The 22,254-nt window shown below is 34.5% G+C and overlaps 2 protein-coding genes across 2 annotated transcripts; one reads left to right on the top strand and one right to left on the bottom strand.

Moving 5' to 3' along the window:
• Nucleotides 1-450: 450 nt before the first annotated feature.
• Nucleotides 451-9,790, bottom strand: LOC143617946 (uncharacterized). The gene is made up of 5 exons (XM_077090331.1): nucleotides 9,494-9,790; nucleotides 9,262-9,386; nucleotides 9,133-9,193; nucleotides 771-819; nucleotides 451-668 (listed from the first exon to the last, which is right to left on the bottom strand). The coding sequence occupies exons 1-5, from the start codon at nucleotides 9,788-9,790 to the stop codon at nucleotides 601-603; spliced, it is 600 nt and encodes a 199-aa protein (XP_076946446.1). The 3' UTR covers nucleotides 451-600.
• A 1,775-nt stretch (nucleotides 9,791-11,565) lies between these two features.
• LOC143617948 (lipid droplet phospholipase 1-like) lies at nucleotides 11,566-14,407 on the top strand. The gene is made up of 10 exons (XM_077090333.1): nucleotides 11,566-11,659; nucleotides 12,683-12,750; nucleotides 12,847-12,917; nucleotides 13,025-13,243; nucleotides 13,317-13,480; nucleotides 13,613-13,668; nucleotides 13,754-13,806; nucleotides 13,874-13,985; nucleotides 14,093-14,190; nucleotides 14,265-14,407. The coding sequence occupies exons 1-10, from the start codon at nucleotides 11,637-11,639 to the stop codon at nucleotides 14,334-14,336; spliced, it is 936 nt and encodes a 311-aa protein (XP_076946448.1). The 5' UTR covers nucleotides 11,566-11,636; the 3' UTR covers nucleotides 14,337-14,407.
• Nucleotides 14,408-22,254: the final 7,847 nt, after the last annotated feature.

Below are 22,254 nucleotides of genomic sequence, written 5' to 3'. Positions count from 1 at the left end.
TTCCCGTGGAGTAAAATTCTCATCAGTACGAGTCAATGGAATGGCTCCCTGGCCTCTTATATCCATATAAAGGACACGCCGAGCATAAATACCCTCTTTAACTTCTATTCTGACGGATTGAATATCTTTTGTAAGAAATCGGAGGAAGACCCGACGATTTTTTCCAGGAAATCCCCAACGAAAGATATTCCACCCATAATCTTGTTGGAAGTTTAGCATGAATGAAAAGCATGTGGATGATGCCAAAGAGGCGACAAATCATCCAATCTGCCTTCTCGTTTGTTGGGAGGTTTGAGAACATGAAAAACAAAAGGCTAGATCGTGGATGTTTATGGTTTGTATACTTTTTGTATCTCATTAATCGAAAGATCCCTAAATATACAGGGATAAATATAAGGCAAACAAGCAGGCATATATTTTTGTTTCATAGCAGCCTAATACAACTAAAACCGAAATTTATAGGAATCAAAACCATGATTGAAGCTAATTTAGTTTATAGAACACAAAATATGATGTGTGTAAGAGACGAAAACGAAAATGGAAGAGGTGTAAGTGTAACTTTGAAACAAAACTAATACAGGTTCAAATTTACAAGCTAAGCTATACAGGTGTGTTTGGGTTGTAGAAAGTTGTGAACTTGAAGTTGCCCGAAAACATGGATTCTTTATCTGCGTATCACAATCACATGTCAGTTTCAAATTGCATAAGCCAAACAAGTCCCTTTCTAATCAAATCCATATAAAGAAATACTTTAAAATGTGTGATTGAACCTGTTAACGACAAGCAAGTGCATTCTCGTCGCACATATCTTGAGAAAGCTTGAAAATATTGTTAAAAATAATGTCAGTCAACTTATAAATTATAAAAGGAAAATTAGGTTTTAATAATCTCACCTATTTGCAATTGGACGATAATAATCCACCTGAGAATATTTTTGTCATTGGTCCCACCCTTTACACTTTTTTTTCTCAATGGACCTCCGTTAAAAGGGCTTTACTTCATTAAGTTTTATCCAAATTTAAATTAATGTTTTAGGGTTTTTAATTGGAATGAGGAAACGAGTCGATTGATATAACTCGAAACGGTGCTCCAAACAGCTTGATTTTTGTTAATTGGAAAGGTAAACACTCGAATTGAAGCATCGTTTCATTGTTTGGAGCACCATTTCGAGGTAAATTTTACATCAATCGGCCCGTATCTTCCTTCCAATCAAAAGCCCCAAAACATCAATTTGAAATTCGAATAAAACTTAACGGGGTTAGGTCTTTATGTTGGAATTATGGACCGGTTCGGGTAAGTCAATATGGCCAATCGGGTTATGACCCGTGAGAGTTACACCGTGAGGTAACGAGCCATTGACCCGCTTAAGTTAGTTAACCGGGTTAGATACTTTAAAGAGATGAAATTACATGGAGCGGGCTTTGGAGCAAGAAGTGGACTTGTTGGCCCATTAGGTTTATAACTAACTAAGTTAGTTAAACCTAATTATAGGCTATATAAAGACATGATGTTATGGACATAACCTTAACCCTAACATAATGAACAAGTCCATCTCCTTTCTTCCTCCACCCCATCGCCGGCACTGCCCTACCACCGCCGCCGCCGCTGCTGTCTGCGGGCTGCTGTCCGCACACCACCACCGCTGCCGGGTTGCCGTCGTGCACCGCACCGTTGGTCGTTAGATCTCGTTGTGTCACCTAGCTCGGTTTGTTAGCCTTCGGTGTCTCAACCGGTTAATTATTAACCGAGGTAAACTTAAATATATTGTTAGTTTATATTTAATGTTTTGACTTGTACTCGTATTGTTTGTAACCGCATCCTGTCGGGTTTTGTTTTCGGTGCTGATTAACATATATATTTTCCGCTGCGTATATTAATTAATGTAATTTATTATTATTTGTCACGTTAATTGAACCGGATTTAATAAACGAAATTTTAACTGATCACCACTGAAACCCAACAGTGGTATCAGAGCCTTGGTTACAACATACGAGTCGAATCCGGTATTTTCACCGGTTCTACATCATAAACTTCAAAGAAGTTGACGTTTATGATCTAGATAAAATATTAGGGCAATTTTAGTTTGGTCAAAATTTTATTTATTTTATTTGACCAGAATATTGCCCGACTTATTTTTCATTGAATATGTAAATCTGGCCCGACCTTGCTTGTTTGATTGAATGATTTTATTTTGGCCATATGGATGGTTCAAAAGTTGTATTTAGTTTTCGGTTTTATTTTATGGTTTTTGGCCACCTTGATGATTCAAAATTGTAATAGATAGGGTTTAGTTTTTCATTACTTGTATTAGTGTAATTTTGTAATGAAGAAGACCCGAAGAAAACCGAGGACGAGGACGAGCTCATGGAGTTCTTGAAGTCAATGGGAGTTACCAAAGATGACGGGATGCACCAAGAGTCCATCTTTGTGGTTGTTTTTGTGTTGTGACCCCTTGACCCGATTGATCTTGCTAATAGGCTCTAGCAAGATCAATCACTAATCATGGCCATTTAAGATTTATATATTCTGTTTGCTATTTTGGTTGCTTGCTTGATTATAATAGGATTATAATACCACCAACCTAATACCAAATATATTAAAATAAATTAACCAATCAAGTTTTGCAAAATTAAACTAAATTTAATTTTCCATAACTAATAACTTAATAGGTAAAACTATTAACTTAAATTTGGTTGGTATTATCGGGACAAACTTAGTTTTAATAGGTCATATAAAACTAAGTGTCTTGAAAGATGAAATGGTTCATCAAGTTGTCTCGATCAATAAAGTAAAACTGGACTTTTACTCTATTCGGTAAATATTTAAAATTAATCCCAATTTAAATCAATAGTCTATGCCATCCTACTATAAGTCACACTTGAGGCATACTGCGAAACTTCAAGTGTTTGGAGCTACAACAGCGCACTTGATTTCTAGCCTATCCCTTCAAGGTGAAAGAGTTTCGTTGACACATCCGGCCCTTTCACAAGTGACTATACTAGGGCGAATATTACTTTACTCTCTTGTTACGTGCTACAGCTGTCTTGAGACTAAGGTGGGCATAAATGAGGCTAAACGTATCTACTTAGGCAAATGTTGTCTTAATAGGCCTCATAAACAAGAGTTGTACTCTATCCACAATTGGCAATCGTTGTCTGTCTGCCTAACCACTTACTAATGTTGTGTGCTACAGCTGCCATTAGTAACTGGAAGCCAGATTCTTAAGTTCCTATTTACTAATGTCATTGGGTCATTAATAATAGGATTAAAAACATCGAAAATACTAATAAAATCTACTTTTGCTTAATTGAACAGATGTCTACTGATAATAACTCCTCATTCACCCTCAAGGCTATCCTTGAGAAAGAAAAATTGAATGGCACCAACTTTCTTGAGTGGCACCGCAACTTGGTACTTGTTCTCAAGATGGCAAAGAAACACTATGTTCTCGATGGACCTGTTCCCATCGAACCTAAAAATAATATTGCTGATGCCAGGAGGGTTCTTGACAAACATATGGACGACTCTGCTGAAGTCACCTGTATCATGCTAGCCACCATGTCTTACAAGCTTGCTAAAGGTTTGGAATTGTATGAGATGCTTGAGCAACTCAAGGGCATGTTCCAAAAACAAGCCCGTCAAGAACGCTATGACACCATGAAGCATCTCATCAGTTGCAGAATGGAACAGGGATCACCTGTTAGTACGCATGTCGTCAAGATGAAAGGGTACATTGAACAACTAAGGAAACTTGATTATCCCCTGTCAGATGAAATGGCAACGGATTTTATCCTGAACTCTCTTCCCAGCTCTTACGACCAGTTCGTAATGAATTTCAATATGAATGGCTGGGTGAAGACAGTGCTGGAGCTTCATGGAATGCTCAAGACGGCTGAGATGAATATTCCCGCTAAAACCAATCAAGTTCTTATGGTTCGATCTGCTGGTGTCGTCAAGCCTAAACCCAAGAACCGGGGTCATAACGGTAAAGGCAAGAAGAAGGTTACTGTTGCTGCCAGGTCTGCCACAAACACTAACAAAGGTGTTGCAAATGTACCACCGCCGCCTCCTGAGGAGCGCCAGTGCTACAAGTGCAACAAAATGGGACACTGGAAACGTAACTGTCCCGACAACCTTGCTGAGCTGAAAAGGCAGAGGACCAATGGAAAGCTCCTCTAAAGGTATTTCTATTTACGTTATTAAACTTTTCACTATCTCTCCAACAAATGGGTATTTGATACCGGATGTGACTACCACATCGTTAATGTCTTGCAGGAGCCTGAAAACTGAAAGAAGCTGAAACAAGGCAGCATGGAACTCATCGTTGGAGATGGGAAGAGAGTCCCAGTTCTTGCAACTGGCACATATCGTTTTGCTTGTCCGTCTGGCATTGTAGTTACTTTGGATAACTGTTTGTTTGCACCTGGTTTGACCAGAAACATTATTTCAGTTTCTTTATTATTTAAACAAGGATTTAAGTACGTTTTTAATAGTAATTCTATTTCTGCCTACTTGAATGATATCTTTTATTTTGAGGCTAAACCTCGAAATGGTATTTATGAGGTTAATGTTCAAATAAATAATAATGTATATAATCTTTCTATACATATCAGATCTGGCATCAATGATACATTTCTATGGCATTGCCGACTTGGCCACATAAGCAAGGCATGAGTTAAGAGACTCCAATCTAAAGGGATTCTTGAATCCACAGGATCAGACTCTTTTGATGACTGCGAATCCTGCTTAGCTGGCAAACTCGCCAAAGATTCCTTCACTCATAAGAATGAACGAGCAAAGGATCTGCTGGGAATCATACATACTGATGTATGCGGTCCATTCAGAACCATGTCTAAGAATCATGAAAGATACTTCGTTTCTTTTATTGATGATTACAGTCGGTATGCCTATGTGTATCTCATGAAACACAAGCATGAAACCTTTGAAAAGTTCAAAGAGTTTCAAAACGAAGTGGAAAACCAACTCGGGAAACTATTAAAATGCTTCGATCAGATCGAGGTGAAGAGTATCTCAGCTCAGAATTCATACATCATCTGAAAGAGCGTGGAATTGTTTCACAGCTCACTCCACCCGGCACACCCCAACACAATGGTGTGAGCGAGAGGAGAAATCGAACCTTGCTAAACATGGTCCGATCAATGATGTGTAGAACTAACTTGCCTGACTCCTTTTGGAGCTTTGCCCTTTTGACTGCCGCCCGCATTGTCAATCTGGCTCCTACTAAAAAGGTAAGCAAAACCCTATATGAGATATGGCATGGGCGAAAACCTAATTTGTCTTTCCTTAGAGTATGGGGATGTGATGCTTATGTCACTAGTGATTCTGACGATAAGCTCGATCTTCGTGGCGTAAAAGTTTTCATCGGATACTATAACCAAAGCGGATATTATTTCTTCCATCCTGATACAAATGTGGTTTCTATCAAAAGGAAGGGCCACTTTCTCAAGAAGGAAATTCTCGATCGAGGAACTGGAGATAATATTATCGATCTTGAAGAAATTCAAGAACTACAAACTACCGCTGAGGTAGTTGGAACGTCTGATCAATAAGTTGTTGTTGCTAATACGTCGGACATGAACACAAGCGTTCGCAGAAGAATAGGACTCGCGTACCAAACTCTAAATACCTATGGCATCTAGATGGTCCCGAGGTCCTCTTAGTAGCCGATTCAAGCGACGAACCTACTAATTATAAATCTGCTATCTTAGATCCAGAATCTGAGAAATGGCAAGATGCCATGAACGCCGAGATTCAATCTACGCATGACAATCAAGTCTGGAACTTGGTTGAGCTACCCCCGAGTGTCGGGCAGTATGGGGCAAGTGGATTTTCAAGAAGAAAACCGACATGCATGGAAATGTGCAGACTTATAAGCACGGTTAGTCGGAAAAGGTTTTACTCAAACTCAGGGTATTGACTATGATGAAACCTTCTCGCCCGTTGCTATGACTAAGTCGATAAGGATATTACTTGCCATAGCCGCGTACTATGACTACGAGATATGGCAAATGGATGTCAAAACTGCTTTTCTTAATGGACATCTTTCTGAAGATGTCTATATGGTTCAGCCTGAAGGTTTTGTCGATCCTAAATATCCTAATAGGGTGTGCAAACTGAATAAGTCCATTTATGGACTTAAACAGGCATCTCGCAGCTGGAATCTTCATTTTGATGAGAAAATCAAAGAGTTTGGTTTTATCAAAAATGAAGATGAGACTTGTGTTTACAGAAAGGCTAGTGGGAGCACTATATCATTCCTCATCTTGTATGTGGATGATATACTGATCATTGGAAATAACATCCCTATGCTTAAGGAAGTTAAGAACTGATTGGGATCTTGTTTCGCAATGAAAGATATTGGTGAAGCTACTTATATTCTAGGAATTAATTTCTACCGAGATAGGTCTAAGCGGCTTCTAGGGCTGAGTCAAAGAACATATATAGACAAAGTAATGGCACGCTTCTCTATGGACAACTCCAAGAAAGGAGCTCTCCCCATGGCTAAAGGAACCGTGTTGAACAAATCACAATCTCCGGCAACGGACATTAAAACTAAGCACATGCAAGCAATTCCATATGCTTTAGTGATTGGTTCTATCATGTATGCTATGTTATGTACTAGACCTGACGTCTCGTATGCACTGAGCATGACTAGTCATTTTCAGCAGAACCCTGGCATTGCCCACTGGACTGCGGTGAAGAACATTCTGAGGTATCTGAAAAGGACAAAAGACATGTTCTTAGTGTTTGGAGGAGTGGAAGAAGAACTCACTATAAGCTGTTACACTGAGGCTAGCTTCCAGACTTACTGAGATGATTCTCGCTCACAATCAAGATATGTATTCACTCTCAATGGAGGAGCTATTTACTGGAAAAGCTCCAAGCAGAGTGTGGTGGCGGATTCTACCACCGAATCAGAATACATAAAGCTGCATCAGATGCTGCTAAAGAGGCTGCTTGGATGAAGAAGTTCATCGCTGATCTCGATGTGGTTCCAAGTATTCATAAACCAATCGAGGTGTTCTGTGATAACACATGTGCTATTGCTCATGCCAAAGAGCCCAGGTCTCATCACAGAGCCAAGCACATTCTAAGGAAGTTCCATCTCATTCGGGAAATAATGGAACGGGGAGACATCATAATAAGCAAAGTAGACACAGATCAAAACCTAGCTGACCCGTTCACTAAACCGATGACTCTGGACAAGCATGATCATCACAGAGATGCTATCGGTCTTAGATTAGCTAGTAGTTTATTTTGATTTAGTATTTGAATGTGTGAACATTTCAAACAGTTATACTTTCAATTCTCTTTTGATTTAATGGTTAAATACAAATGTTGAATGATATAACTGTGTTCGTTATAATACGTTTAATCCGTGAATATTGTATTCTAAATTATCCGTAGTCGGTCAGACTCATGGGAACGACTCTAAATTAAGACTATTCTGACTTTGGACTCAAGGAGTTGACTTCCAAACTCACAGACCTCATTATGAATGACGTTGGATGTAACTCGCATCAAATCATCTTCATGGATCTTAGTCATAAGATGTTTTGATACCGATATACTCATTTAGTATCCTTAGACCTAAGATACATATTAGAACTTTCGTTTACTAAAGGTTATTCTTTGATCAGCGTCAACCGCTGTCGCGTAACTGTCGGCTATAAAGACATTGGTTGGGAATAATCTGATGTTCAGTGGGAGTTGTATGTATTCAAGATGGGATTCTATACTCTTACATGATATGTAACAGTTAGACATCTTGGCGCCCTCGTTGATTCAAACTGGTAAAGTGTGAGGCATCACCCAAACTAACTGCGTGTTTGATTAGACCACTTTGACTCTAGATCGAGAACTATAATGATTGAACGCCATATGAGATTGAACCTGATCCATGTCTCATTGTTCAATTGATAAATTATACAGAAAGGATGGATGACAACGATTACTATAAATTCGTTATCTTGCAATAGTGTATTCCAAGATTATTTTGGTTAATGAATTTAAAATGTTATAACTTGTTGGAGGCAGCTATGTGTAGCTAGAGCACCGCTGGTTATCAGTATTGAGTAACTTAACCAGAAACCGTCCAAGTGGGAGACTGTTGGAATTATGGATCGGTTCGGGTAAGTCAATACGGCCAACCGGGTTATGACCCGTGAGAATTACACCGTGAGGTAACGAGCCATTGACCCGCTTAAGTTAGTTAACAGGGTTAGATACTTTAACGAGATGAAATTACATGGAGTGGGCTTTGGAGCAAGAAGTGGACTTGTTGGCCCATTAGGTTTATAACTAACTAAGTTAGTTAAACTAATTATAGGTTATATAAACACATGATGTTATGGACATAACCTTAACCCTAACCTAATCAACAAGTCAATCTCCTTTCTTCCTCCACCCCATCGCCGGCGCTGCCCGACCACCGCCGCCGCTGTACGCCGCCCCCGCCGCTGTCTGCAGGCTGCTGTCCGCACACCACCACCGCTGCCGGGTTGCCGTCGTGCACCGCACCGTTGGTCGTTGGATCTTGTTGTGTCACCTAGCTCGGTTCGTTAGCCTTCGGTGTCTCAACTGGTTAATTATTAACTGAGGTAAACTTAAATATATTGTTAGTTTATATTTAATGTTTTGACTCGTACTCGTATTGTTTGTAACCGAATCCTGTCGGGTTTTGTTTTCGGTGCTGATTAACATATATATTTTCCGCTGCGTATATTAATTAATGTAATTAATTATTATTTGTCACGTTTATTGAACCGGATTTAATAAACGAAATTTTAACTGATCACCACTGAAACCCAACACTTTCTTAATGGAGATCCAATGAGAAAAGTAATGTAAAAGAGGACTGGTGGAAAGAATATTCTCAGTTGAAATTATTATTGGCCAACTATAAAAAGATGGGATTATTAAACCCATTTTTTAACAACTTTTGAAGCAACTAAGAAGACCATGTGATAGCATATATTTCCCAAAGTTTATGCAAAATTTATCAGTACACAATCATTTGACAATTAATAGTTGTTAGTTCAATAGAAAACCAATTTTAAATTGAGAACTCCAAAACCTACATAAACACTATAAGTTGAGGAGAAAACTTGCCAGGACAGCTGGCAATGCAGCAGCATCAAATGTTGGTGAACCATCATTTGAGAATACATTCCTGGACCATATAATAATTAAGGAAAATGAGATTTTGCACTGAAAATTATAGTTTAGTGAATGCCTTACTTCCATATTGTATTGTGTAACTCATCTGGTTTAGCTTCTGGAAGCATGGCAGTGTCATAAGCCACAATATTACCATAAAATATTTTTTCCAATTCCCTCATCCATTTTGACAATAGCAAATTGACCTGCATAATCTCATTAATTTCCAATCGAAATGTTAAATCTTTACATAAAAAGATCCAAACTTTCATAACTAGTAAGATTATTATTAGAATATATGACTAACACCAACCCTGGCTTTCGAAACCCTAATCTCCAAATCATGATTGAATATCTCATGCACATACTGTCCTAATTCAACACCTTCTTTTCCTTCAACTTTCAAACGACGCAAACAAAGCCACACGTGCACAACGAGCATAGAAAACGTTGTTCTAAACATCTTCTCCAATCGAATAACTGCAATGATCACAAGATAGTTGTGTGTAGAGGGTGACGCCCCAAGCCACCTCACCATTTCATTATCGGCAAATTCCATGGAAATTACTATAGGGTGGTCCAAAATGTAAAGAGACCATTTGGACGTCATGTGTTAACGAACTGAGGTGCGCAAGTGTGTGAGGCGATAGATTTTTCCAATTAGTCATATTCATTCACTTATACTTTTATGTTAAAAAACATTAAATAATAAATGTATCACACGTTTTTTATTAAAACATGAGTATGAGCCCCAAGCCCGGTTGAAACCACGCAAATGTTTCCCTCTCTCTGTACTTGTCCAATTATCTTCTCTCTCCCTTTCTATCTCTCTAGCATTATACATATAATTTCTTGAGTGTTGGGAAAGAATGATGGATGAGATGGTGAAGGTGACGTAACGCTAATGTGACCAATTATCAGGAATTGTAAAAGATTGGTATCATACATAACCTAATCGGAGCGTGTCTTTAATTTTTTTTAAAAGTAGAAAGGATCTAATAAATGATACATGCATGTGGATAAGCCTCCACGTACGGAGTGCCCCATGTGCTAAAGGAGAGTAGATGGATAATTTAAAGTCATGTCACGTTCATGCCAAAATGCAACCAGTTCAAATGCTTTTGGTTTTTAATTTTTATCATACATGGATCAATAATTTTGTTTTTTTATTAACTCTAATCTGAGGTAACACCAATTTTTATAAAGTAATGTGTAACTTTTATTAATTTCAAGTTCCATTTTAAATGTACTATTTGATCATAAATATATCTTATGAGGCAGAACACCCCTACAATTTAACTTGCATATCTCTAATATAAAAGTAATTATTCCTATACATAGTTGATAAATAAAAAGTCGTTTTCATACATTGTGGATTATTAATATGAAATGTACATGCATCGTGGTTGAATGTTTAGTTTTTGTGGGCAGGCTTCGCAACATGACAAAGCACACAAGTCCAATAAATAAGTTATTAATCATTTTCCAATAGTTTCGAGAAATAATGATCCAGCCTTCTAACCAATGAAAACAATTGGTAGGCATTTCATTCATTTAAATTGTTATTTATTTAAAAACATAAACCTTTGTTGATGGTGTAAGAATTTAAACAAAATCCTCTTAATTTATCTTATTTAGATTAGATAGTTCTATTTACAATTCACCTCAATTTACAGCTTGGCTTGGCTTTGTAAACAAAAACTAAAATTTTGATTTTTCTAGTTTTAAAAAAGTTATCATTTTTGGTTTAAGTATGATTGCAGTTTAGATTTAAGACGGTTTTTAGTTTTACACTGACATATAAATATTTGTTTTGAGGGGTTTTTAAGTTATACGAGTTTTGGTTTTGAAACAAAGGATAACTTCGCAGTAATTTCTATTTTCAACGAAAACAAAAATAAACCGTCGATAATTAACTTGGACCGATTATCTGAATACGGTTTAATCAATTAATATTATTAAAAAATTTGAAAAAAACAAAATCATCCTTCTAGATTGCCTGAGAAAGTAGCAACTCAATATAGACAAAATAGAATTCTTACTAGTGTCTTTTAACATATAATATTATTTTTATTTTTATTGAATTCAAAATAAATAATAAATAAAACCAGTAAAAAGTTTATATTATATATTTAAGATTAAAGATTCCTTGGTATACATATCTATCCAGAATAAATTTACCGGGGGGCGGTGGAGTGTAAATTCAGATACTGATGTAACCGTCTTCTTTCCTGCTAAATGCTGCCCTCGTCGCCACGTAATCATCTCATTCATTCATCAACCGTTTTCACTCAGAATTATATTAATAAGATCAGCATAATAACAATACTTGCTCTTCAAGCAAGCTATGGATATCAAAACGGAAAACGACGGCGTTTGCGGAGCCGGCAGCCGGAGGAGTAAACGTTTTCAGTTGTACGGATTCGAATGCTTCCACCGCTGATCATCTAGTCGTCATGGTCAACGGAATCCTCGGAAGGTCAAACACATCCATTACTTATATTATTATTATTATTATTATTATTATTATTATTATTATTATTATTATTATTATTATTATTATTATATCGTCTGTTTTTATCATTTAATAATTTTATGTGATGATTCGCTTTTATGATTTTTAATTTCGTTGATTCGTACCGATAGTATTGAAATTAGGTTATCAAATCAATTAAATACTTCCAATGTGGATAATAATCGGAATTATTATCTTCGTAATTGTAGTCGGATGAACAGTGAGCAGTGTTTTGTTTAATTAGAGTTGATCCAGATTGATCACTTGAATTAGGCATGTAATGTTTAACACGTGATTGAATCCTAATAACTGCTATATTTACACTGTATATGTATTGGATTCAAATTTTAATAATACTGTTAAGATTTAAGACTTAAATCATTTGAAATGTGATATTATGTTATGATTCAGTTATTATATCCTAATAACTGCTACATCACTTGATTTCATGAGAAATCTGTTGCGTCTATATTATGCTTCGGATGAGGATTCGCTTTCATAATTCTGAATTTCGTTGATTCGTACCTAGAATATTGGAATTAGGTTTTCTTCGAGTTTTAATTGATTCGCACATTATGAGAGTGAATCTAGTTTTATAGATAGTAATTCTGTTCATGAAATGCTAGGATATTATCGAAGGAATTATCATCTCCGGAATCTGAGTTTTGATGATTTTAATAGAAATGAGACCATTCGGTTACTCGGATGAACACTGAGTAGTGTTTTATTTAATTATACCATATCGATCGCGTCAGTTAGGCATGCTTAAAACATGATTAGATACTAATAATATTGAAAACAGAGCAAACGCAACGGATTTGACTGGAAATTGAAGTACTGCTAGATTATTAAGATTTAATTTATTCAATGTACGATTGATTGATTGAACGCAAACATTAAAAGATAAATATTAATGATCAAAAGAAATAGAATGCTAATAACTTTGTTGATTGATTTCTAACAGTTATCTTTATTGTGTTTTGACAGTTCTACAGATTGGAAGTTTGCTGCCAAGCTATTTGTTAAAACAATTCCAGATAAAGTATTCGTTCACCGTAAGGACATTAGTTTAACAGCGCACACCTAAATCTCTACTGGCGACTTATTTTATCATTGTGTGCTCTCATATTTTTGATGTTTATCCAATGTAGGCAGCGAAAGAAATGCAGCTACACAAACATTAGACGGTGTAGATGTAATGGGGGAGCGGTTGTCACAGGAGGTTCGTTTCTGAACCAATCATTGAAAATTATTGTGTTTTGTGTACAAACCGTTATTCATCATTCATCATTTATTAATCATCGTTCGCACGCTTTGGTTTGAGATCAGGTACTTGATGTTATAAAGCAGAAGCCAAATCTTTGCAAGATATCTTTTGTTGCACATTCTGTAGGCGGTTTAGTGGCAAGATACGCAATTGGAAGATTATATAGACCTCCAAAGGAAGGTTTATCAGTTGAAGAATCAGCAGCCACGATTGGTGGTCTGGTACCAATGAACTTTATTACCGTTGCGACACCTCATCTTGGTTCAAGGGGCAACAAACAGGTAAAGATTTTGCTAGTTATGCTCAAACATTAGACATCAATGGTCCTGATGATGTTGCTTATGGTCCTTTTAGGTGCCCTTTCTGTTTGGTGTATCTGCCTTTGAAAAAGCTGCTGTTCTTGTTATCCATTGGATATTTAGAAGAACCGGTCACCATCTTTTTCTTACTGATAATGATGAAGGAAAGCCTCCATTGCTTAAACGCATGTTGCAAGATGACAGTGATTGTTATTTCATGTATGTTCAGTCTAATACTGTGAATCACAGTAATCTATCATTTATAGTTGTTAAGGAATTAATTATTAATACTTTAGAAGATTTTATATTTTACCAGTCTGAAATAAGATAAAACTGCCATCAACTGTACAGGTCAGCACTGCATTCATTTCATCGTCGAGTGGCATATTCAAATGTCGGTTGTGACCGTATCCTTTCTGTTTTATTTAATCCTTAGAAATAATGTTATCCCATCAAGTGATGCATATTGTTTTTCCTTAAATACATAATTAGATATTGTTGGATGGAGAACATCATCAATTAGGCGTAACGTAGAACTGCCAAAGGTATATCTTTATCTTGAATAATGTTATGATCTTTAATTAAATACTGAAAAAGACATTTTGCTTACAGTGGGAGGACTCTATAAATGAAAAGTATCCTCATATTGTTTATGAAGAACGGTGCAAAGCGTATGATGACGATCAAGTGCTGACCGATGTCGACACCCTCAATGATTTGGAAGGTTTGAAACGCTTAAAAGTGGGATATACTGAGTACGATGATGATGAAACGCTTAAAAGTAATTCTTTTGTGGAATCTTTTCTTTAATTCACGATGGTATCGGTGCAGAAGAACTGGTGACGGGGCTTTCGCGTGTATCATGGGAAAAAGTAGATGTGAGTTTTCACAATAGTAGACAGAGATTTGCAGCTCATAGTGTTATTCAGGTATTTATTTATATATTAATTTCTCACCATTGGATAAATGCAGATACATGGATATTGATTTTGACTTGATGCAGGTCAAAGATGATTACCTGCATACTGATGGTGTAGATGTTATTCAACATATGGTTGATCATTTTTGTATTTAAAAAACATCTCATCATCCATTGAACATTTATCATACTCAATAGAGGTATTGTGAAGGTAAAAAGCCTCCTATGTATGCAATAATGATTTAAGTTATTCTGTTGCAGTTAAAATCCATTCCAATTGTTCCTTTTGTTTTATAAACAAAAATCTCTTCGACCACAAGATTAATATTCAAAGTAGTTGAAGGACTCGAACTTGAAACATCTGATGGCAGTTTGGCACCATATGTTTGGGCTCATGGCAATTGGAATGGACCAAAAATGGACACAATCGTTTTGGGCCCATGACAGTTAAAATGAGCCCAAAATGACACTATCTGGGCTCCTATTGATCCTGTGTATATCTACTTAAATCTATCTCATGCCCAATGAGGTGATATTCGACTAAACAAATTTCAGTTAATTAAATTAGTTAATCTTCAACCAAAAACAAATGTCAAACTAAAATCAAAGGACTTGCGTTATTTGAATTTTAAAGTTTTAAAGCTTAATGTGGATTATAGACTAAACCACCGATTTGAATTTGGGTTTATCCTATAAAGTTTTTAAGCTCCAATTTGAAGCTTTTGGAGGAGCTTTGTTAAACACATTTTGTTTTTCAACAAGAAGACAAACAAATAAGCAAGTTTAAAAGCTCAACAAAACACCCCCAAAGATAACTCATTTTTAAAAGCTTGTATCATAAAAGTTACGTATAAAATAAAATTTTGCATATGAGATTTATAATTTGTAAGGCTACACACTTAGTTGATGATTTAACAAGTTTATCGCGAATGATTATGGATTGTTCGTTTCGTTGGGTAGTGACAGATCAAGGAACATTTATCAGGTGACTAGTTTAATGTCTGGATGTGTTATGAACTTGATTACTTGATTTATAGAAGTTTGTGTTCGGGTCACCATTATGTCGCTGAAAAACATGTAGAAGTTTGCGTTCGGGTCACCATAATGTCACTGGAAAACATGTAGTAAATATAGCGTTACATGATTGGTTCTATAGGTTATCTTTTGGAACTGATTTATTACTTCTTTACATTCTTACCTTTCCGAGTAACTTCAGTTTAACATAACAGATTTAACAATCGTTAATATAATAATTACAAATTTCATAAATTTGATTGTGTAAGCGTCTCAACATTGATTTGTAACCAAGATGGTCTTACTAATTATTAGTGGATCAAAGAATATGAAATATGTTTTCATGTTCACATGTGGCCTGTGGGTTGACCTAACAAATCCACTTGATATCTACTCCGTTTATTTAAACATATCAACCCATCAAACTATATAAAACTAGTACAATATTAAAGTCAGGGCCGTCTTTTGGGTAAGCTAAATGAGGTCATGACTTTAGGCCTCCACTTTTATAGGGCCTCCATTTTAAATAAGAGCTATGTATTATGAGATATTGAAGTAGAGTTCTTTTAGAATTAGTAACTCATTGATGTTCCACAAGCTAAAAAGGATTGCTTCATATACATTATTACTGCATATCATCAAAATTATATAATTCTTGTATGCTCTTTAGCCTTATACGCATAAAGAAAAGAAGAGAAAAAGGCCTCAAAAAATTAGTTAGTTTTAGGCCTCCGAGGACGATGAGCCGGTCCTTATTAAAGGGTACTATTTTTCTTTTAAATGCTAACTTCTGACCTGTTTAATCATTTTGTTACCTCTCATTTACATCCAGTCAACTTGATCTAGATATGTTATTCCTTTGATTCGTATTAATAAATAAGTTATGTAACTTATATTCAAGTTAGACGATTTAAATGTTTTTTGTAAAATGCAAGATTTAGAGTAGAACTGGTACCTTTTCCTTTAAAAATTTGTAGTTCTTTACTTCCATTGTGTATTGGTTGCTAGCTTATTGTTTTTAATTTTTATACGGTATGTTGTTTCGCCAATGTTAGAAACGAAACTATTAATCAAAGCCATTAAACCTAAAACCTTTCAACATGTTTGACTCAACTATTCAACAATAAACACAAGTCACATCAGCTCCCAAGCTCCAAGTCAAAATTTTCTTCTCGTTTCTAGTTTGAAATTATTAACATACATCACACAGACCTAGTTGCAATTGACTTTTGTTGTTTTGTGTAGTTAATAATGTTGAATAATATTGGGCCTAGGTCTAATCCGAGAATGGACAGAGACAGATATCCAAGAAGTTGCTTTCAACGCCCATCAATGCAACTGTCTTGTGAGTTGTGAATTGTGATCGTCCATCTTTTAAGACCACAACCATTGGTTTCTAGAAACTAGCCCAAACCCGCAAATACACAGACATAAAGGGCAATCTCCACATCGGCGACTAAAGTTGCGTAAGCCATTAATTCTTCGGTTTTCTTTTTAATAGAAATAAGTCTTATTTAAATCTTTATGTTGACATGATTGGTGTAATTTTTCCTTTTAGTTTGTTGTTTTTGTTTCCAGCTCTAGCGTCTTGTTAGTTTGCCTTTTTAATGAAAGTCGTCATTCCGGAAAAAGAAAAAACAAAACTATGTGCACATTTTAGGCTTTAGGTACAACCATTAATCCATTGAGAAAATACTGAAATAAACATTTAACTCTAAGTTTTATAAAGTAAATATTGATTATTAAAGTTTCTAAAATAAAAATATTCTTTAGGCCATGCCACTTGGACAACTTAGGAATATGACACGTGGATTACTTAGGCGAAAAGATCGGTGGTCATATAACATTCTTCACTAATGGCCATACAAAGGTTTTGACTAAAAAGAGTTACTTTTTTTTAAATCAAGAAGAAAGACGAAATTGTTTCCCCCATCCCCCACCAAAAAAAAAAAAGAAAAAAAACGCATACATAACATTTTTTACGACGTTTCAAACCACCCTCAATACATGGATGAGTTTTACTAAGACGGGAACTATCTATACTGATTTTGACACCGCATGTATGACTCACACAGAAACACCCTCATTCAAGAAAAAAAGCTGCCACCATAAAACCTTTAGACATATTTTAAATTTTAAGGCTAAATTATTCAAAGCCTTATTCATCATTTTCAGTAATTGGACTTAATGGTTGCATTCATTGGTGCAAGTGGGACTTGGTAGAATAATTAATGCATACCCACTTGGCATCACAAACGGACCTACATGTTTCATTTGTACTTTGATATAAGTGGATTTGTATGATATTTTTGTATACAATATAATATATGTAATATTAGTAAGTCTGAGAAACTTAAGTTAAAGACTAAATGGTTAGATGTCACTTTAAAGTGTATTTAGATGTCTCCAACAAGCAAAATATCATAATTTATAATTATAATATTTGTAGATTAGAAAAAAAAAAGTAGGTTTTAATAATTCACACTACGAAGGCCTGCTGATCTGCACCAGTAATGTAATCAAATCAAATTCGCCATTGTTAAAAAAAAAAGAAAAAGATTACGCAACAAGTGATACAATTCGCCATTGTTAAAAATAAAAAATAAAAAAAATAAATTATGCAACAAGTGATATGACTTTTACTTTCTTTGCTAATAACAGTCTTTCAATTCTATCGAAAAAATAGCATGTCCACATGTAATAACAATTTACTAACTTTTAAAGTGAACTTGACATGCCATAGATGAAAGTCGCCGCACAAATTTACTTCTTTGTTAGGCTGGCTTTTTTGATAGCAAAGAAAGAGAGACTTTGAGTGTTACTGTCACATTGAACTATTAAAGTCTAGGTTGCCTTAATATTATTAAATATTTTTGTTGTTGTTGTTATACGCAACAGCCAACAAGTGAGATTAAACTTTAAAGTATTCACCAAAGAACAAGTTGACAACGCTTTGCAATGTTGGAATTCTTGATGGCTACCTTTCCAATAATAGAGAAATCTTGTTGTTTAAAAGATTTATAAAAGATTTCGTAATTTAACGTATTTTAAGAGTATTTGGAACTACAATAATACTTGAGTGAGATTTTTTGAGACGAGATATCAACCATTTACACTGATTTTGATGTTTCAGGTCTGACTCACCTAGAAACACCATCAATGAACGCTTTTTTAACCCATCACTACGGGAAAACACTTTTAAGTCCGGTTTCGAACCTAAGACCATAAATCTTCCAAACGTTAACCATCACTCTCATGCCATTAAACAAGAAGACCCATTGCTTTTGTAATATTTATATGTTAGTATAATCAAATACATGGCAATAGTACGTTTGTAAAGGGCATTAAATCATATAATTTTTAGAAAGTTTACCTTCATATAAGATGAAGGGGTCTTTTATTTCTCACTTTAGGGTGTTCGAGGTGGGGCTCGGCTTTTCGCCTTGTCGCCTTTTCGGGTAAGGTGAACCCAAACTAGTACACCAGCACAAATGGCTCGGTAACATAAATTGTGTAATGGTTTCGGGTATGCAAACTCAATAATGAAAACCAAAGAAGAAAGAGAATGATACTTTGAAAATCGTGTGTATATTAGGGTACTTTAAGAATGGTTGTCTTACAAAATGTTGAAACTTTCAATCTCATCTTTAGGTAATTCAAATGTCGACCCACACTACATGTGTTGTGGTCTTTTGGTGATTGATAACTAATACTATTTAGCATGAGAAGTTGAATTTTTAGACACCGGGCCACCCTACTTGTATATGTGTCGCAAATTATTTGATAGTCCACAACTGTGAATTTAAAATATATACATCGATAAATTATCAAACTCATTATTAGTTAGTTTGATGACTGTAATACAGTATGTTTTATCAACCTATTCAATATGATGTTTTATCAACCTATTCAATATGATGTAACATTTTCAATATGACTAATGGCCTTAGAGCATTCACATTCATATATTGATTGAATAGTGATTTCATATATGTATATATGGACTCCATCTATTTATTTCTTTTTTGAGTGGAAGTATAAAAAACATAATAAAAAAAGATAATATTATTTAATTGAATAGAGATAAATATGACATATGAGAAATCAGATGTAGAAGTTCTTTAAAAAAATGAACAAATTCTATGAATAAAAGTACTTTTTTAGTTAAATTATACTAATGAAAATAAGGATTCTAATATGATTGCTCTTACTTGATACCGAATTAAATTTTTATAGTGATTCTTACAAGTTAAAATCATTATTGTGAGGGTTGTCTTTTATTAAGCAACAACGAAAGTACATTCTGAAGTTAATAATGCCTATTTCATTTGTAATTCTAACAGCAAAATAATCATGTGTTGAGTCATGGTCCGTAGATGAGGCGGGGTATTGGGGTAGTGCCACAACTGGCCGGGGTAATGGTCAACTGGAGCTAAGAGCAAAGAGATGAGGAAATGATTAATTAAAAGATCGGTTTATGTATGGGACACAAGCTTTTAAGCAGCTTATTCTACTACATTATCAATATAACTATCTTTAACTCCAACTGATTTTGATCACACTTTTTATCAGCTAATTAACAAAATGGTATGGTGTAACTACATAAGCTACTTAGAATCGGCTAAAATTTCGAATGAAATGAGCTTAAACAAGCCTAAGCTTATACTTAATCTTATATGGAAGTGCATTTAATATACAAACTTAAGTCGGGCTTCAAATATCAAGTTTGTCTATGCTCGTATTTGTAATTAAGCCTTTTTATATGACTTTCATTTATATTATAAATTTCTATAATATTATTATATATTAGATATGATAAAAATAGCTAGACAATACTCCCTCCGTCCCATTAAAAGTGTCATGGTTTGAAAAACACAAATTTCAAGGAAGATTAAATGATTATCTTTTTCGCTTACAAAATGACAATAATGCCCTTGAAAATTGGTTCCATCAACATTGATTATGAATGCTAGTTAATGTGTGTTTAAAGGTAAATTTGGAAATTGGCTAATAAATTTTGAAAGTGGATATTTGTAATAGGATAACTAAAAATGGAAATATGGACACTTCTAATAGGACGGATTGTGTTATATATAATGCAAATCGATAATTAAATTAAATGAGCAACAAATAATAAATAAGCCGAGCCGATAAGTGATAAGAGTTTGAGCGCTCTTAAATTCAAATAAGCCCAGTTCAAGCTTGACTTGGTTCATTCACACACACAGATATATAACACTACTAGTTTTAGAGCTCGTGTCACACACGGGATAATTTAAATTATAAAATTATAAGTAAAAAAACTAATTACATAGTGTATATGAAAAAAAATGTATTACATCTATGCTTGTAATGTGTACATAAATTGATTTTATTTATATATATTACAAAATGATTTTTTTAAATGAACTTAATAAAAAAAATGCTCGTGCAAAAACGTACCCAAGGATGCTTCTTTTTATTGAAAAATTCATTCTCGGTGTTATATATGTATAATTGAAAGAATTTTGGTTATAAACCAATTTCGGAAATAAAGCTTCTCCTACGATAGTATTTCTAACCACTCAGTCTAAATATAAAATGAGCGTTGCCTTTATTGATATATTTATCAATTTACCACCCATCAAAGGAAAGTAGAACATTAAATTGTAACAATGGATGTTCTTCAAGAGCTATGTTTTTCTGAGCTACACCATAAAAAAGATTTTGATAAGTTTTAGAGGGCTTCTCGACTTTGTCATAATGATAACATAAAAAATAACATGTTAACCCATTCAATTTTGTGAATATTCATTTGAGCATAGTTTTGCATGACATGCTTCCCATACAATGTTCTGATCACCATTGAAGAAAAATTAATGTTGACATAAATATTTCAAATTTGATAAAAGTTAGAAGCATTGATAGGCATGGGGGGTGGCACGTCAAAAGTGTTCGCAATCTTTTCTTATATTTTAATAGTTGAGGAAAAAATAGTCAATTTGCCAAATCCCGAACCTTTTAATTATTTCAAAAAATGCTCTTAAAAATAAATTTGAAACCCGAATCATGTTTAAACTTCTAACTTTCATACTTTTGACATTTTAAAGTCAACACTTTGAACCCATAACAAATTTGACGATAAATCTATTTTACATTCTCAAACTTTTAAAAATACTCAAAATTTTCATTTTTGACCCGTTACAAATTTTAACCTACATGCAGTTAACTTATACCAAACAATCTATTTACCAACTTTTGACCCATAAAATCAAATTTAAGTTCCACAAAAAACCCGAAACAATTTTCATTTGAGAAGCTTGATTTGTTGTTGATTTTTTAAATTCACCAAGTATTTTGAAATATATAGTAAAATAATATGTTAATATTTATATTTATAGAAATATATAGATATTATATAAATATAGTGTAAAAGGAAAGTGAATCATTATTGATTTATTACATATATTAGGATATATTAGTTTTGGAGTGAAAAAATTTGTAAGAATTAACCAAAACATGACAAGTGTCCACATTTATTTTACTTTATTAGAATAGGTAGATTTTTTAGTAGGTAATTACATAAATATATGTGTACACAGTCCTAAAATTTTTTTATATATATAACTTTTTTATGACATGAAAATGAACACTTACTCTACGCTGAGTCGCTGATGACTTGGTGATTCTTAGAAAGTGGTCTAAGGAAAATATTGCTAATGTCTTACGAACACTAAATTAGTTCTATCTCATCTCCTGGTTGAAGGTAAACTATGCTAATTCCAGTATTTTTGAGATTCGGGTTAAGCCGGATTACTTGGTTGTAGTCCAAGACTTTTTCCTTTCAAATATCTTTGCGTTCCAATTGAAAAGCATATGGCAAATTTAAAAGGTTGGGATCCTATTGTTCAAAATTTTGAAAAGAAATTGACTAAGTGGAAGACGAACCTTCTATCTATAGGTGGAAGACCAACCTTACTCACTTTGGTATTAGGTTCGTTGTCAACTTATTATTTCTCTTTTTTGGTTACTTACAAAGAGTAATTAGGTGTTGGAAGGATTAAGGGCAAATTTTTTTTGG

This window comes from Bidens hawaiensis, unplaced genomic scaffold, assembly GCF_021521415.1.
Source record: "Bidens hawaiensis isolate Kalapana, Puna unplaced genomic scaffold, B.hawaiensis_p1.1 tig00060905_1, whole genome shotgun sequence".
NCBI lineage: Eukaryota > Viridiplantae > Streptophyta > Magnoliopsida > Asterales > Asteraceae > Bidens > Bidens hawaiensis.
Note: the sequence above shows the minus strand (reverse complement) of the source record. Positions and strands in the feature narration are given on the sequence as shown.

Excerpts from the sequence above, each read along its gene's own strand:
- LOC143617948 (XM_077090333.1), top strand. The coding sequence starts at position 11,637 with ATGGTCAACGGAATCCTCGGAAG. Across the intron at positions 12,918-13,024 it reads GGGAGCGGTTGTCACAGGAG|GTACTTGATGTTATAAAGCA; the intron begins GTTCGTTTCTGA and ends GTTTGAGATCAG. Across the intron at positions 13,244-13,316 it reads GTTCAAGGGGCAACAAACAG|GTGCCCTTTCTGTTTGGTGT; the intron begins GTAAAGATTTTG and ends TGGTCCTTTTAG.
- LOC143617946 (XM_077090331.1), bottom strand. The coding sequence starts at position 9,790 with ATGACGTCCAAATGGTCTCTTTACATTTTGGACCACCCTATAGTAATT. Across the intron at positions 9,387-9,493 it reads TTAGGGTTTCGAAAGCCAGG|GTCAATTTGCTATTGTCAAA; the intron begins GTTGGTGTTAGT and ends GAGATTATGCAG. Across the intron at positions 669-770 it reads CACTTGCTTGTCGTTAACAG|ATAAAGAATCCATGTTTTCG; the intron begins GTTCAATCACAC and ends TGTGATACGCAG.